At 38.5% G+C, this 18116-nt stretch overlaps 1 protein-coding gene across 4 annotated transcripts; it reads left to right on the forward strand.

The window, feature by feature from the left end:
• The first annotated feature begins 1047 nt into the window (after positions 1-1047).
• LOC108734704 (ankyrin repeat domain-containing protein 17) lies at positions 1048-17634 on the forward strand. Of its 4 annotated transcripts, none has more exons than XM_025976491.1 (23): positions 1048-1382; positions 3629-3767; positions 4955-5253; positions 5326-5473; positions 5562-5783; positions 5850-6194; positions 6749-7050; positions 7138-7950; positions 8013-8220; positions 9068-9375; positions 9629-10054; positions 10658-10894; positions 11010-11144; positions 11222-11351; positions 11410-11859; positions 11955-12307; positions 12372-12728; positions 12796-14285; positions 14347-14491; positions 14551-14878; positions 14938-16784; positions 16848-17030; positions 17411-17634. In XM_025976491.1, the coding sequence occupies exons 1-23, from the start codon at positions 1185-1187 to the stop codon at positions 17444-17446; spliced, it is 9099 nt and encodes a 3032-aa protein (XP_025832276.1). In that variant the 5' UTR covers positions 1048-1184; the 3' UTR covers positions 17447-17634. The 4 variants fall into 4 exon arrangements, with proteins under 4 accessions (XP_025832276.1, XP_025832280.1, XP_025832287.1 ...); XM_025976495.1 differs by having other exon boundaries at positions 9149-9375; XM_025976502.1 differs by lacking the exon at positions 10658-10894.
• Positions 17635-18116: the final 482 nt, after the last annotated feature.

Genomic DNA, 18116 nt, shown 5'->3' on the forward strand with positions numbered 1-18116 from the left:
TGAAATATTAAACCGCGCATTTCAAAATACTCCAACAGTGACCTTTCTATATAAATCTGCAGTAATAAATAAAAATGAAATGAAATGAATGTGCTTTTAAAATCCTTCGATTATTTGAACTTTTAATTAATTAATCACAAATTAAAAGTGAAGACAAGAATACATAAAATGTATTACCAATCTCATAGTATTTACAGTTTAAAGGAATAACAGTAAAGTTAATTATAGTTGATTAATTTAATTATTATATATGANAAACATTGAAATATTTAAACAATTGGAGGAACGTTTTGTTTTACTTATTCATCTGTTTTTCTTACATTGCTTATTTAATTGATACAGACAATTGAACAGATAGACTGTGGGTACTTAAAACGTAAAGTACGCAGAGTTATTTTATGAAGTGACGTGGCTTTAATTTACAAACTATTTTATTATTAAACTATATCTAAAACTATTTATTATCTTTTTAAGGTAACACGTTCAGAAAAGTTCTTTTTGATTACAATAAATGATTCGATTAAAACGCGCTGCGCTTTTAAACGCGCATAATTTATGCCTGTTTTGATTGAACTCTATAAATGTGATTTCCTGTGTTGAGACTATGAACCTACACATAATATGTGTACAGTTTGTTATCACTTCCTACAAATTTTTTGCATTTATTCATGAATCTGTAATTTACCTATAGAGATCATTATTTTTATAAAAACATTTGCAAAATTAGCCCGATCTAAATCAACTGTTTAAATATCAGATTGATGCCAAAAGTACATAGCCAACTTTGTGATTAACAACTGCAAACGAGTGATTGTTCATATACATGCATAAAACAGATCGTTTATGATCATATTATATTTTGTGTGTGTTATTTTCCTCTTTAATACATTCTACCAATAAATGCGTGTTTATTCCTTTTCGAAATAGTAATAAAATGATTAGTTATTTTAAATTTTAACGCCATTCTACTTTCCATAAATGTTGCTATTGTGCAACAGATGTCGCTTCGATATGGGTAGAGGGCTAAAATCGAGGTATGGAATTTGCTTTTGTGTCCTCCATTTTAGAAGATGGCGACGGTGATAGTAATGTAATGAGTTTCAGAGCCGTGATTTATACATCTAGTTAAGTGTTTATTTAAATCAGAAAAACTGTGTTTGTGATAATCCTTAGGAAATGCAAAAATGCAGAATGCAGCACAAGATTCTACCACGGATTGTCTAAAAATAGAAAAAGTGAATGTTGAACGCGATATAGGTAATTTGCCGTCAACTCCCAATTCGACCAATTCCAGCCCTGCAAAATCAGAAACCGAAACATACTCGGAACGAAGAAGATTTATGTCTGATTCTTCAGAAAGCGAAGAGGACAGTGGGTCGGAGGTAAGTCATTCTTTTATTTCACATGTTCATTTGTTTTATATGGAGTGCTAGTCGAAAAATGAAAAATTTCTTGAGAGACATCTTGTGGCAGTTTTTTTCTTGTGCAATTTTCTCCCTCGATTCTTTCATCTTTCGTTAATTTGTTGATAGTTTTATTAATTTTCCATCGTTCCCTGGATATTTGCAATCCCTAAATCAATCGTTAATCGTATCAGGTGGGTACAATAAATCGCGATTTTACGCGCAAGTTGCTACTCTTGTGTATGAACTATCTAGAAATTTACTAGACTTGATCAGGGTTGCGAAATTAACGGAACTTATGGACTAGTCATTGTTTTAAACAAAAGTATCAATCGTCTATTTTGCCTAGTGGGAAACCTTTGCAGTCCTTGTAACTATTATTAAAATGAAAGAATGGAGGATAGTAGACAGTTCTACCAATTATAAAACAGTGACTGAAACGTGGTTTCAAATATTTTTATGAAGTAGCCTTTCTATTTCCTAATTTGTTGTTAAATTTACATTATACTTCTTTTTAAACTTTCTCATAACAATTTTACCGAATAATCGTTGTTTATAAAAAGAGGACAGCATTGAACATGAACATGCAAATAATACACATATGTATGTATATATGTATATTTAACCGATTGTTTTTTTTTAGGTCGTGTCTTTAAATATAGTGTGTAACATGCTCATAATAATGTTGCTAGCAAATGTTTATTACCTGCTTTTAAAATTTCACAGATCATAATTTTAATTAAATTAATAAAATTTCAGGTCAGAACATGTAAGCATATACCTAGATGGGACCCTACTCTGGCTTTGTTTTTGTTTTGTTTTTTTTAAATTTTCCGTTACTTATTTCGTTGACTCTACGACATTGAGGGACAAAACATATTTTTTAATCATAGTAATTATTTCATTCCTGTTTGAAGCAGTCAATTTTTTATTTTAAAATGTAAATAAACATAAAACTCCTTTATCATGGATTTCCAGCTAGATATTGAATCTGATCAACTTTAATGACAAAAAAGCAATAATTTATTTTAACATTACTTATTTTAATGATTATTGACTATTTTATTTACATTCAATAGCAAATGCGTTTGTTACTTCAATAATAACCCATAACATGTTTTATTTATTTGTAGTAGTAAATGCAATTGTGCAGACCTTAAAGAATAATATAACAGCTAATTAAATTCTATTAATTAATGTGATTATCTTTGAATAGTACTTAATACTTATTAAGTCATACTCTGTTAATTTCACAAAGTTATCGGTCAATTTAATTATTTCATTACTCCCTAAACATATTAATATAGGTGACCCTCTTTGTACGTAATTGATGACTTGGTTGCATATACATACGTCGTAAATAATTTTCAATATTAATTTTGATATAAAACAGTGAAATATTTAAACAATTGGAGGAACGTTTTGTTTTACTTATTCATCTGTTTTTCTTACATTGCTTATTTAATTGATACAGACAATTGAACAGATAGACTGTGGGTACTTAAAACGTAAAGTACGCAGAGTTATTTTATGAAGTGACGTGGCTTTAATTTACAAACTATTTTATTATTAAACTATATCTAAAACTATTTATTATCTTTTTAAGGTATCACATTCAGAAAAGTTCTTTTTGATTACAATAAATGATTCGATTAAAACGCGCTGCGCTTTTAAACGCGCATAATTTATGCCTGTTTTGATTGAACTCTATAAATGTGATTTCCTGTGTTGAGACTATGAACCTACACATAATATGTGTACAGTTTGTTATCACTTCCTACAAATTTTTTGCATTTATTCATGAATCTGTAATTTACCTATAGAGATCATTATTTTTATAAAAACATTTGCAAAATTAGCCCGATCTAAATCAACTGTTTAAATATCAGATTGATGCCAAAAGTACATAGCCAACTTTGTGATTAACAACTGCAAACGAGTGATTGTTCATATACATGCATAAAACAGATCGTTTATGATCATATTATATTTTGTGTGTGTTATTTTCCTCTTTAATACATTCTACCAATAAATGCGTGTTTATTCCTTTTCGAAATAGTAATAAAATGTATTGCATTGTGTATAGAAATGTTGATTATGGTTAAGAAGTGATGATTTTATTGTTAAATTATTTTTGTACCTTAAACTGTGGCACCGAAATTATTGTGTATTACAATAAAGATACGAGCAATAATAATTTATTTATTTTTTTGTTATTTCTACAGGTGGAGTCGTTTGTTATTGATCAGGAATTTGAAGAAGACCCGAAAGTTGAAACTGCCAAATTTCTTCTCAGCCCTGAAGAAGATAGATCTGTAGATTTAGAAACCCAAGCACGTTTAGAAGCTGTACTGCAAGCTGCAGGTGCGATTTTTTTTTTTTATTAATTAAAATATCTTCCCACCTTGCACGTACCTGTAAACTCATACATAGTTTCAGACTAACACTTAAAAGTAGTGATACCATTAAAGACCATTATACTTTTTTCAGATAAGACGTTTGTCAATTTCGACTTTTGTCGAGCCCCAACAACAACAACAACCGGAATGCCATTATTTTGAATTAACAGTTTTGCGATTGAGAGAAAAGAATTGTATGAAACGAGTACAATAACCTGCGATAAAAACGACTTGTTTCAATTTCGTCGCAATTTCGAAGGTTCTATTAAAAATTCAGCGTGTGACGGAATCAAGTATTCAGTATGAGAGCAAACTTCAAATTTAAATTACATATCTTTACCGAGGACCGAATAAAACAATAAATTGTTTGCGCATGTCGAACTTATCGTCGCGTTGCGTTTGTTCAATTCATTCAGTGGAATTCTGTTTTTCTGCATTATTAGAAAACAAATGCATTCAAGTGTTTCTGTAAATATGCAACTTTTTTGCATTTGTTTTTACGTTAGGAAGATAATACTGTACATTGTCTCTTATTTTGTTTGTTAGTAAGACATTAATTTTTCTGTTATTAAAAGGCGGGTATTTATTGAAGGTACAAAATACGTTTCAATTATAAATTGCTCAACACAAACAAGTGAATTCCCGTAATTTCAGTCTGAAATATTCAATTGATCGATTAGGTCGCGTCTTGAAACTTTGTAATTATTTCGCTGCAGTTTTTATTCAAGGTCTACACAATCGTTTTAAACACCTCGGTGGCATCCATACAACTATAATACACGCTCGCACATATAAAAACATGTGCACGTAAAGAATCAACTTTCAATTACAGCACCGAAAGAATGAGCTTGAACTTTTAATATAACGGGCGGGAATATGAAATCGGTCATACGCTCGACGTATCAACTAAAACTGACTCTTCATTTATTCACAAACATTATTAGACTTCCTGTGTGTGTACACAAACGTCATTTTGTGGGATTAAAGTACTCGCTGTCAACAAACAAACATTCTCTCAACTATCATTTATTTTAGACGTTCTTTTTTTATTTAGTTTTTTTTTTTTTTGAGCCAATCGGGGCATTTAATAAATGATCATTGGCCGAAATGCATTGAGGATAAAATTAAGAATGCTGTTTTTTTTTATTACAGGTATAAGTCAGTTAGCAGCTAAGGATGGGAAACATCTAGCCGACCCGGAAGTGTTAAGACGTCTGACCTCGAGTGTCTCGTGTGCTTTGGACGAGGCGGCCGCGGCTTTGACGCGTATGCGTACCGACAATCCGCGCAACCAGCCCGAAAAAACATCCTTGGTCGAAGCTTGCACCGACGGTGATGTCGGTACGGTTAGGAAACTGCTGACCGAAGGCCGATCGGTGCACGAAACGTCCGAGGAGGGCGAAAGCTTACTGTCACTTGCCTGTAGCGCAGGATATTTCGAATTAGCTCAGGTAATCTCGACTATTAACCTCTGAAGTCTCTATTTGTATTAACTTTTGATACTAATTCTGTTCTGCTTGCAGGTTTTATTAGCAATGCATGCAAATGTTGAAGATCGGGGGATCAAGGGAGAATGCACTCCCTTAATGGAGGCTGCATCGGCTGGTCATCTGGACATCGTGCGTTTACTTGTAGCCCACGGAGCTGATGTGAATGCACAATCATCCTCAGGTAATAAGAAGACCTCTCAATTGATCCTTTATCCTTTTAACACATCCCTGCTACAAGGTTTCTCATTTGATCTACTTTTTCTGCTTAGGAAACACACCATTAATGTACGGGTGTGCTGGTGGACACACTGAAGTGGTAAAGTTCCTTCTCGAACACGGAGCCAATGTAGAAGATCATAATGAGAATGGTCACACGCCCCTAATGGAAGCTGCCAGTGCTGGCCACGTGGAACTGGCCAAGATCCTCCTAATGCACGGAGCTGGAATTAATACCCACTCTAACGAATTCAAAGAGACTGCTCTAACGTTAGGTAGGCGTAATAATAACCTCTCACACCCTTTGTACATCCCTTTTAATATATTTTTTGTTCTTTCAGCATGTTACAAGGGACACCTGGACATGGTACGATTTTTGCTGGAAGCCGGTGCCGACCAGGAGCATAAGACAGATGAGATGCACACTGCCCTCATGGAAGCTAGTATGGACGGACATGTGGAAGTAGCGCGACTCCTCTTGGACTCAGGTGCTCAAGTTAATATGCCCGCTGATAGTTTCGAATCGCCCCTCACATTAGCTGCCTGCGGGGGTCACGTAGATCTTGCTATGCTGCTCATAGAAAGGGGAGCCAACATTGAAGAAGTTAACGATGAAGGATACACCCCCCTAATGGAAGCAGCGCGGGAAGGGCACGAAGAAATGGTAGCTCTCCTTTTAAGTCAAGGTACGTTATCGTTTTTCTAGTAAATAAATTAGTTATGAAGATTTAATTGTTTAAAACACTTTAAAATTATAAGCATGATATGACCTGATCAATAACCGTTCAAATTATACCGCCCTTATGGCATTAAGTTAACCTAACTATTTTATTAATTTTTTGATGTTCTTTTGTTTTTTTTTTGTAACGTACATTTCATTTCAAATCAGTTTGACGGGTGTTTAACCTGAAAACATAGTTTTGACAATTATTAATTTGCCAAATCGTCAATTTGTTGTGATTACCTTGTGGTCATTCTACAATCTTCATAGTGTTTAGAACTTACAAGTATTAGAAATGTTTAAGAAAACTGCCTTTTTTTACATGTACTAATACTAATAAACAAGAAGTTTCTTACCCTTGAACCACACCCAATTGTTGTTGTGTAGAGGAAAGAAAAAGTTCCTGTTTGTTAATTACTCACCAAAGTTTCTCCTTTTATCAATGTACTAATCTGATTTAATAAACAGATCCGTACATTTAATAACGTAATTTATGTGGACTCGCGTATTTTTATCTAGGTGCTAACATCAATGCACAAACGGATGAGACCCAAGAAACAGCATTGACGTTGGCTTGCTGTGGAGGTTTTAGCGAAGTTGCCGACTTTCTAATAAAGGCTGGCGCCGATATCGAACTGGGAGCTTCCACCCCTTTAATGGAAGCAGCCCAAGAGGGACATTTAGAACTTGTCAAGTACCTTTTAGAGAATAACGCAAACGTTAGAGCCCAAACCCAAACCGGGGACACAGCCCTCACTTACGCCTGTGAGAACGGACATACAGACGTTGCCGACCTTCTACTTCAATACTGCGCTGATCTGGTAAAGATACACGATATATTTATTAATTTGATACTGATTTTAAAAAACAATTTTTTAAGTTGTTCATTTTATTTTATAATATTACAGGAACACGAATCAGAAGGGGGCCGAACACCGCTAATGAAAGCGTGTCGTGCTGGTCACTTGTGTACGGTTCAATTTTTAATCACAAAAGGAGCCGACGTAAACCGACAAACGTCGAACAACGATCACACGCCCCTATCGTTAGCTTGCGCCGGCGGTCATCTCCCTGTGGTCGAACTTTTGCTCGCGCACGGCGCCGATCCTAATCATAAGCTCAAAGACAACTCCACGATGCTCATAGAAGCGGCTAAGGGGGGCCACACAACTGTCGTCCAACTGTTACTAGACTTTCCACATTCGGTCCTCTTAAGTCAACAAGGTTCTGCCCCCACGGTGTTGCCGGGTAACCGTGACTCTCCCATCCCTGCGACCGCTCTTCCTCCAAACCTGAACTTTTACCAGCCGCCGCCCACGATCACATCACCCGTGCTCCAGGAGGTGCCCGAAGCGGTTAGAATAGTGTCTGAGGAAGAACAGAATCAAAACGTTAACGAAGTCATCAATAATAAGCAACAGACGTCACCATCTTTGCGAACAACCAACGATACGGCGTCGAAGAACGCGAGAAAGTCGGGGACGCCGAAGAGGCGGACTTCTGTTCCAAATATGACGCCCGACATTGTCGCCGAAAACCTCGAAAAGATACCAAACTTGAGCGATCTCGAAGATAGCGAATTCTTGAACGAAGACCCGAATAGTGGCGGTGGCAGCATCATTGACTACATCAAGAAAAGGAAAAATATGCAGAACTGTATTACGCCACCCCTAACAGACGACGGTTCCACGCAAAAACAACAGATATTAGAAGAATTACATGTAAGTTGAAGTTAACTTATTGTTAAATTTGTCAGTAATAAGTTTTTCAATTCTTATTTTAGCAAGTTGAAAGGGATTTTCATGGGAAACAACAAGCCAGTAATTTGCTTCTATCTCAATTTGCCATCCCACAGGATCAAAGTGGGGCCGCAAATGCCACCGTGCCTCATATGCTGAGCCTGGAGATAGCAATGCAATTACAACAACAAGCCCAGCAACAGCAACAACAGCAAACCCAGCAACAACAGATTCAGCAGCAACAGCAGCAAGGTAATAACATTGTTGCTTTTATCTGCTGCTATTTATTTTTAATTGTCTTAGTAGATGAAGTTTAATAACATTACGTGGCTTGCACTATTTGATTAAATGAAAAACGCTTTTCATGATTTCTATATCTAATATTACCATTGTTAGTGCCTTTTCATCAAAAAATTAGTTTTCTTATTCAAATATATAACAATAAATTACACTTTAAAACCGTTTCAGTAGATTCATATATTAGTGTTTTCGAGCTTTATTCACAAATTGTCTACTTTAATTTTTCAAATTTGGTTTGAAATTACGAAATATTCATTTTATCTAAATAAACAATATATATTTTTGTTGTATGAAAATGCTTGGAAAATGTTTGATTTTTAATTATGCAACATTCATTTTGTGTCAGTACCCTAGCCCATTTATCAAGAAAGAAATATCTATAACATAAAGGTTGTTCCAATTTAGTATGGCTCATTTAGTGAATATAATACAGTTGTAATATATAAAACTGTTAATTGAGCTGTTCAAAACTTTTACGACTTACAATTGTAAGTTCACTGAATGTGCTATAATTCTATAATTTTACAAAATTAGTTAAAAACTAACAAATAATTTGCCATCAAAGCTTGATATTTGTAACAACCTAAACAGTAATGAAACTGTTGTTGTTTTCACGCAATTCTAGGCTTCACTTCATAATCTGTTTGCTTACTGAGTTGTTTTTGTTGTTCTCATCATTAACAGCTTGCACCTAACTTTTATTAGTTTTTATTTTAACTGCGTGGCATTGTATCTATTGCTCGCAAAATAGAACAGTAAAGAAAGAAAAAAAAAAACAGTTTCTTTTTCGTTACGTCAGGGCTAGGTACTGGCGTAATGCCATCATCTTCAGTATTCTCTCCAAACACCAACCTACAAGTCCACAATACTTTCTACGCAGGCCCTACTTGTCTACCTGCCGTACCTCTTAAACTAAGTGTGAGCGGAGCGACTAGTGGAAACGCCAACACAGTTCCAGCCGGAGGTGACGCGACGAGTAATTTTAATGCAGCGCAAGCGCCGTCCGCCTATTATTTCGCCCCCTTGCATGGACCCATTGCAGTGCCCAACTCGATTCTACCGCATCCCAAGTTCCCAACTGTTGCAGCTCACGCCGAAGTTAGTCAGGTAAATCACAAATAAGACATGTAATTTTGCTTAAGAAAAATAGGGGAAGAAATGTTTTGAGGTTGTGTCTTCGATGGATAATCCCATATGTAAATGAGTAGATCTCGTTGTCCTCTTATAACAATATTATCTTTAAATCGATCGTATTGATTAAATTACAGAGTCGAAATTGCATTATCGTGCCCTCCTTGTCTTCCTTACTCCCCCTAAAACCTCGATCCGAAGTTAACGGCGTCCCGTTTACTTTTTGTAGAACACTGCGATCAGTGATAGGCCCAAAGCAAAGCCAGTTTCAAAGAAAGAAGGTAAAAATCTGCGCAAACAACAACAGCAGCAGCAACAGCAACCACCCCCACAACCACCACAACAACAAGTAAGTCAAGATCAACAGCAGCAGCAGCAGTACCAAACGGCCGTTTACACCCAACAGCAGTCCCAATTGTCCCAGTTGTTCGTCGCCAAAGAACAACAACAACAACAACAACAGCAGCAACAGACCCAGATATCGAATGTTGGCGATGCTCTGAACATCCAAAATTTGGACATCGACTCTCTCGATCAGGATGCACTTAGTTTGAAAAGCGACGAGCAATCGAATCTATTAACCGCCTCAATTCTACAACAGTTTCACAATTCCCAGCAGATAAGCACCATAAGGGCGGCCTTTGTCGGTTCACCGGTAGGTACAACCAATCACAATCATCGATTCATTTTTTACCCTTTACTTTTTGCGCCCCTTGACACACCGCTTGATCATCAATCCTAATTGCAAGAGTGTTTTTTTAGCGCCTATTAAGCACATACTCCTCCCTCGTAAAAGTTCTTGCCTCCTTATATTCTACATTTTCAAATACTCTTTCTCCCCTTTCCCTTCTTCATAAAATCTATATGTTTGACCTTCATGCTCTATAAAAACACATTAATTATCATGATAAATATACCTATATAATTTATTACATTGATTATGGTATTTATTTATTTTTCGCTTTTAATTAATGTGTCTTTATTAAGCAATTAAGAATTGACTTGCATTTTTGACAATTGTACAAAACCATTTTAGTTTTGAGTTTGGTTTTTTTCGATACCTGTTTTTGCCTTTCTTTTTTTTATTTTTGTTTTACTAACTCAAAACTAACCGACATAACCTCAGTGAACATCGCCCCGCACATCTCACAAACAATTTTTGATTCATGACACCCTGATGTTGGCAGTTACGCCTTTTTTTCGTATGCTTCGTTTTTTTGTTGCGTGTGTTCGTAAGAGAGTGCTATTTTCGATTCAGATTCAGCAGAATCGCACGGAACAAAAGACTTGCGTTGAACTGTACGAACAAGTTCTTGAAACGTCCACCAAGGCTTATCTGGAGCAAAAGAACAGGGGCGCAGACGCGAAAACAACACCCTTTCCTAACGACTTAGTAGATGACGTTCAATCCCTAGACTCTTACGAAATTAATGACTTCACAAAACAGGTTAATAATCAACAACATCAACAGCAGCAACAGCAACATAAAGTTCAGGTAACGTGTCTTGTTGAGTGGCGTTTGCTTTTTACCGAATAAAATATTAAAACAATAACAACTAATTAGATAGTAGAATGTGTTAATCGTTAAAATTACTAAATATTTCTTTTAGATACAGCCTTACACGCCTGGTTTAGAAGAGTCCGTTCTGACCTCGTTAACAGCCCAACATGAACTCACCACCCAAACTGATGGCTCTCGAATTGAATATTTCATACCTGCCAATTCAGCTCAATTGCCGGTACAGGTCAGTTTTTTAACTATATATGTACATTTCTGAAAACTTTACTTATTTATAGCAACTTTATGTATATACATTTTTAGGTTCAACATACATTATATCCGTACGATCACTATCTACAAGCTGTCGCATCAATGTCAAATAAGGACCAAACGGGGGTTATCTACCAGGCTGGATTCCATGCCGGCATGAACATAGTACAGCAACAATTGGGTAAGAATTACAAAAAAAACAATAAAAACGACACTATAAAGTTTATTATTCTTTACAGCAAGTTCGGGAGACACTCTAACCACAGGCGTTCCGACATCGGTAGTGACGCTTGCCGGAAGTCCTGCGTCTCAACCGTACGTAGCCGCAATCCAATCTACATGCACTCCTGTGCAGGCATGCCATCATGTTCCAACTAGCAGCACGGTCCCGACATCCCATCACTGCCAGGTGCCCTGTGCCAATCACCAGCATCTCCTCGCTGCTCACCAACAGCAGCAGCAGCAACAACAGCAGCACACACACCAAGTACAGGCGGCGACCCAAACACCCCAACCGTCACCTTTAGCCCCCGAGAATCGAAAACAAACAAAAGTCGCAATCTCCTCCACGCAGGAAAACGTCAAAGTAAAGAAGAACAGACTTTTACTCAGGAATCAGGCTAATGGTCCCCAGACTAATTCTTTTCCACAAAACCAGGGCCAGAACTTTCAAATAGATGCTAATGCAGGTTAGTAAAAATGAAAATGATATTTAATTTTAATATTATTTTCATCGTCATCATTAAAAAAATTAACTTGTAAAAATGTCCTGTTTTTTCTACAGCAAATCAACAGTGCGTAGGGGCTGCTGCAGGTGGTGGAAATGGTGGTACCGTACAGCAGCCAGCGCTCAACTATTGTATGGACCTGGATTCAGAGACAGAAAGCAACCATGATACTGCATTGACGTTGGCATGTGCAGGAGGTCATGAGGAACTGGTCGAACTGCTAATCAGGCGAGGAGCAGATAAAGAACATCGCGATAAGAAAGGGTTCACTCCTCTCATTTTGGCTGCAACCGCAGGTCACGATAAGGTCGTTGAAATTCTTCTGAATAATGGCGCAGACATCGAAGCGCAATCCGAAAGAACGAAAGACACCCCGTTAAGCCTTGCATGCTCCGGTGGACGATATGAGGTATGTTTTGCAAATTTCTAATCAATTTCACTATTTAATATGCACTTTTCTTAACTGTTACTAGGTAGTAGAACTTCTTCTGAACCGGGGAGCAAATAAAGAGCATCGTAACGTTTCCGATTACACCCCCCTCAGTTTAGCTGCATCTGGTGGATATGTGAATATTATTAAACTCCTCTTAAACCACGGCGCCGAAATAAACTCGCGCACTGGAAGTAAATTAGGTATATCACCCCTTATGTTGGCGGCAATGAATGGACATACTGCTGCTGTTAAACTCCTTTTGGACTGTGGAAGTGACATCAACGCCCAGATTGAAACTAACAGGAACACCGCTCTCACTCTGGCTTGTTTCCAAGGAAGACACGAAGTAGTCAGTCTCCTTTTGGACCGAAAAGCAAATGTCGAACACCGGGCTAAGGTAATGTATTTTTTTTTTTTTTTATTGTACAATTTATCTGACTCTTAATTATTGCCGGCTTCTCTAGACTGGTCTAACACCCCTAATGGAAGCCGCAAGCGGTGGTTACGTAGAAGTGGGTCGGGTACTTCTAGATAAAGGCGCAGACGTTAATGCGGCCCCAGTACCCTCTTCGCGAGACACTGCCCTCACGATAGCAGCGGATAAAGGTCATTGTCGTTTTGTCGAGCTGTTGCTTTGTCGTGGTGCAGCCGTTGAGGTCAAAAACAAGAAGGGTAACTCGCCGTTATGGCTTGCAGCAAACGGCGGACATTTGAGTGTTGTAGAACTCCTGTATAACCTAAACGCAGACATAGATTCACAAGATAACCGCAAGGTGTCTTGTCTTATGGCGGCTTTCCGTAAGGGACATGTTAAAGTGGTAAAATGGATGGTAAACCACGTAACACAGTTCCCTAGTGATCAGGAAATGATTCGCTACATTTCTACCATTAGTGACAAAGAACTTCTCGAAAAATGTCAGGAATGTGTAAAGGTAATTAGGGCAGCCAAAGAGACGCAAGCTGCAAAAGCAAATAAGAATGCATCCATACTCCTCGAAGAACTTGACATGGAAAAAAACCGGGAAGAATCTAAAAAAGCAGCGGCCGCGCGCAGGCGCGAACGAAAGAAAAAGAAGAAGCTCGAAAAACGAGAAGAAAAACGAAAACTGAATAAAGATAACCAAAAGAACGATGATTACTATGATAACGATGATAAGAAATCGGAGGAGAACGACAAAGGTGACGATGATGACGTGATAAATGAAACGAGCGGATCTGAATCGCCTTTACACGCTCCCGAAGTGATGATCGACAAAGAAGAAGGTGACAGTGGCATAGACGCCAACAGTCAAGGGAGCTGCTCGAGCAACGAAGTTAAAACTAAAGAGAAACGTAAAGATAAAAAGAAAAAGAAAACTTCATCTGCCGCAAACAAAAAAGCTAATAAAGAGAATATAAACAAAGATTTGACGTCTTCAGGTAGCGCCGGTAATAATAACAATAACATCAAGCATGACAAGGTTTCTAACGACAACTACACTACCATCAAAAACTCCATTTTATATCAAAACAGTAACGTAAAGAAACAACAACACCCAGCGGAACGTGAAGATTTCCAGGCCACCGGTAACGAAACGTACGTATCTAACAAAAATCGAAAGAGTCACGGTACAAGTCACGACAACGATTCGATATCGCTTCAATCGTCGTCGAAGAGTGGCGCAGGTTCGTCTACCAGTCCAAAGCAATCGAACAACAAAAGGGAAGAGGGATGGAAGGAAGTGGTACGAAAATCATCGGTACAAACGATAGCTGCGAGTACTAGTGCTGGTGGTGCTGGTAGCGGAGTTGCTGACATAGTCGGTGTGAAAAAAGTTTCGGTACCACTCAACGCAATCTCACGAGTGATAGGAAGAGGTGGTAGTAATATTAATGCCATTAGAGGAGCTACAGGTGCTCATATTGAAGTCGAGAAACAGAGCAAGGGACAAGGAGAAAGAATCATTACTATAAAGTAAGATTACTTTTTATTAAATATTAATTGTTTATTTATCTAAAATTAAATAATAATCTAGGGGATCATCTGAAGCTACAAAACAAGCCCACATATTGATCGCAGCCTTAATCAAAGACCCAGACGTGGATATTTTGCAAATGCTACCAAAAACAACGAAAACCACCACCACTGCAACAACATTATGGGATAAAACACAGATAGGGGTAAGTTTATAATGATTATTCTTTTTCGATTTTTATTAAACCACTATTTATCTTTGTAGACTAAAAAAGTAACCGGTAAGGTAGTAACAGTGTCACACTCAACGGTTGCTACAACGTTTGTCCAACACAAAACAGTTATGGTAACAGCGTCTACAACAACCGCGAAAGCATCAACGACGGTTAAAACACGAAGCGGCGGAGGAGGAAGTAGTGGAAGCGGAGGCGGAGGCACAGTCACATCATCAGCAACACGAGTTATTGCACCTCGACTAGTTGCACAGGCTGAAAGAAACGCAGCTGCAGCTGCAGCAGCTGCGGCTGCCGCTCAAATTGCCAACACTAAGAACACTGTGTCATATACCACCTCCGCCATAGTATCAGCGTCAGGTACTTAATTGTAGTTTTTTTATGTTATATTTAAAATTTAACATCAAATTTGCTTCCAGGGGGTCGTGGAAGTGCCTGCGGCGGTGGCCCTATTAAATTAGTAACCACCTCTGCAAATCAAACATTTGCTGCCAAACTAACAGAAACAACGTCTGTGCACCACGTCCCCGTTACTGCGTCTGCTACCAACTCTATGAGCCTAGGTGGCGGTCCCAAACCATCGAAAACTGCCACCCAAAATTCCCTTAATGTTCCTCTGCAAGGTTCCACCGGTCCATCGTCGCCTTTACAACAGCAACACCAGCAGCAGCAGCAACAGTCTGTTCTCACTTGTTCACCGAAGCACCACCGACCACCACCTACGGCTTCTGCGCCTCCGAGTCTCCAGCAGTTCCAAAGCGTGGCTAAAATGCTCCCATTCTCGGCCAATAGTGGGACGTGTTCTTTAAAAACCAGTGCCCTGAAGACGGCTGAAGATACGTGTCGAACGACAACGTTAACAACGCAAGAGTACTCGCTGTTTAACTCGATGGCTCAACAGCCAACGTGGCGTCAAGAGAGCGAATCTCACAAACAGCCAGTAAACTTCGCGGCCGTAACCGGCGGTGGTATCTCGCAATCAACCACCCCACCTAAATTCATCGATAATGATCCACCTCCACAAGTGGACGCGTCTAAAGCACCTGGTTATCGCGGTGGACAAACCAGTAGCGGAAATTCGAATAGCAACGCTATGTGTTCGCCGGTTTCATCGAAAACGAGCAGTAACAGCACTACACCTCCAAGTTTACCGGCGGCGTCGTCTTCTGCGTCGGTCGTCAATTACCAAGGTTTCGAATCGCCAAAAAATCAACCGCAATTAGCTCCAATCGGTACGAATATGATTCACGGACGCGTACCTTCAGCAACAAACAACGGCCAGCAGCAACAGCCTCAACAGCCGGAGCAACATTTCTACTCAAACGGGGGTGGTTCTGCCGACCCTCATCTACCACCGGCGCCTACATCGCGTTCGATGCATCATCTTGCGCATTCCGATACCACACTGTATAAATCAGTATCCGCGAATTTTGCAGATAGTCTTTTGACTATGAACTCGGCCACGGAAGCTGCTGTTGCCGCCGCAGCAGCCCAACAACAACAGCAGCAACATTTACTTTCCTCATACCATCATCAGCAACAGCAACAACATATGAGTTACTCTCAACAACAAGTGGCACCGATATCCACGCCGTCGGTTACCATGTCTCGACTAAATCCCAAAGCTCCTGACTTTGCTAGTTCAATGCAGCAGCAGCAGCAGCAACACGCAAAACAACAGCAACAGCAACAACAACATCCAGCGCACATGTTCAACGGTTATCAGCAACAAATGACCAAGAACGCTGCAGCTGCCGCCATTGGAACCTATCATCGCCAACAGCAACAACCGCAACCTGGAGCCTCTTCGCCTTCTCCACATAATAGGTGGCTTCTTATGCAACAGCCCTTCACTCAACAACAGCAGAATGAATTGATGAGTGGTATGGCGGGCATGACGTTACATAGCATTGCCCGAGCGACTGGCGGAGACATACTGGAAAATGGGGCCGATCTAACAACTGTGAACGGATCGCCTGCGATGTCTCCTAACCTGCCCTCTTCCCATAACATTCATCTAAGTGATGGCACAGGACATTACGTTGATGATAACAGGAAACCACCTCAGCCCATAGGCACTGAGAGAGCACGCAAGTCGCAAAATCCTCTAGTAGATAGTAGTGGAAGTAGTAGTTGGATGTTTGGGAACGAATCCAAGATGGTAGTTGGCAGACCCTGGAGTGGCATAGGCAATTATGATCGCTATCCTGTAATAAGGAATCAAATGGAAGCCGATTATATGACGCACCCAATGGATTCCTACCAGGTAAAGTTAAAGTAAATATATAGTTACAACAAAAACATCACTATATTATATTTATTTGTATAGCAAGGGCTGCCTGTTGAAAATCCTCACGCCTTCTCCAGCAGCGCTCCTTTCCTCCAAGCGTTCCTTCTGCAGCATCAGGCCAACATGCATCCGTTGGATTATGGGCAACCAGACGCTTTAAAAATGGAACAGCCACCATGGGATCCGCGCCCCAATATCGCCGACTTGCAGGACAAAAATCACGTAAGTTTACAAGCCTCTTTCGACTTATTGTCCCTATTACTTTGAAGGAAAAAATGAAGCTTTTTATGATTTACGATACAGTTTTGTATTGCTCCGCTATACAATTAGATTTTTGCAACAAGTGTATATGTAATTTTTTTGTTTTTTGAGTAAATTAATACAAACAACTGTCTTACTCGTTGTCTATTAAAACTGAGATACAAACTTTATTTTAGTTAGAGGTAATAAGTGAATATTAAACTTGATTTTTGTATAATACAAAATTCCAGTTTTAATGGGTGCGCCTGTATTGAATGAACTTTATCATTTTGTCTGGTATTTCTTAAGGGTTCTGAATTATGATTTTCTGTATACAGAATTAACTAAAATCGAAATTTTAGGGATGGACTGGATTGGGTGGGAAATGGAACCAGTAACCGCAACCGTACGCTGATTTATTTAAAATAATTATTATGTAAAAGTATAAAAATATATCAACCAACTTTGTAAGCAGGAGAAGCCTTATCCTTTGTAGGGGTTTTTCTCGATTGGTGGATACGTACGTATGACAAAAAAAAAGAACATCTAATAGAGTAGATAACAACTGCGTAATCGAAAAAAAAAATAATAATGCGGTCCTGCGGTCCATTTAATAACAGCAACAACTTACAACCCGCAGAAACGATAGAAATAGATGATATAAAAAAAGTAAATAAAGAACCTATTCGTAGTACATTTTTGCATGAATAATTCGTTTGATAACTGCTTATAGTTTATCACTGTTACTATCCTAACGATTACTATTATTTGTAGCGGATTTTCGGAAGCGTTGTCGACTCTTTAGCTTTAACGTGAAGCCGGTTCAGACCGATTTTAGACACATAATTGATGAAATAAAAAAGTATAATAATTATATAAAAAACACATAAACATTATAATAATAATGAATATTAATAATTTACTATTATATTGTAGTAGATGAGCAGTGGATTCTTTTTGTTTTTATTCTTTTTCGAGGGATTGGCGATAGGGGGCAGACCGTCGATGTAAGGCAGACATACATAAAAAACACATACACAAAAATACACACGCGCGCGCGATTTATTA

This window comes from Agrilus planipennis, unplaced genomic scaffold (assembly GCF_000699045.2).
Source record: "Agrilus planipennis isolate EAB-ADULT unplaced genomic scaffold, Apla_2.0 scaffold66, whole genome shotgun sequence".
Lineage (NCBI taxonomy): Eukaryota > Metazoa > Arthropoda > Insecta > Coleoptera > Buprestidae > Agrilus > Agrilus planipennis.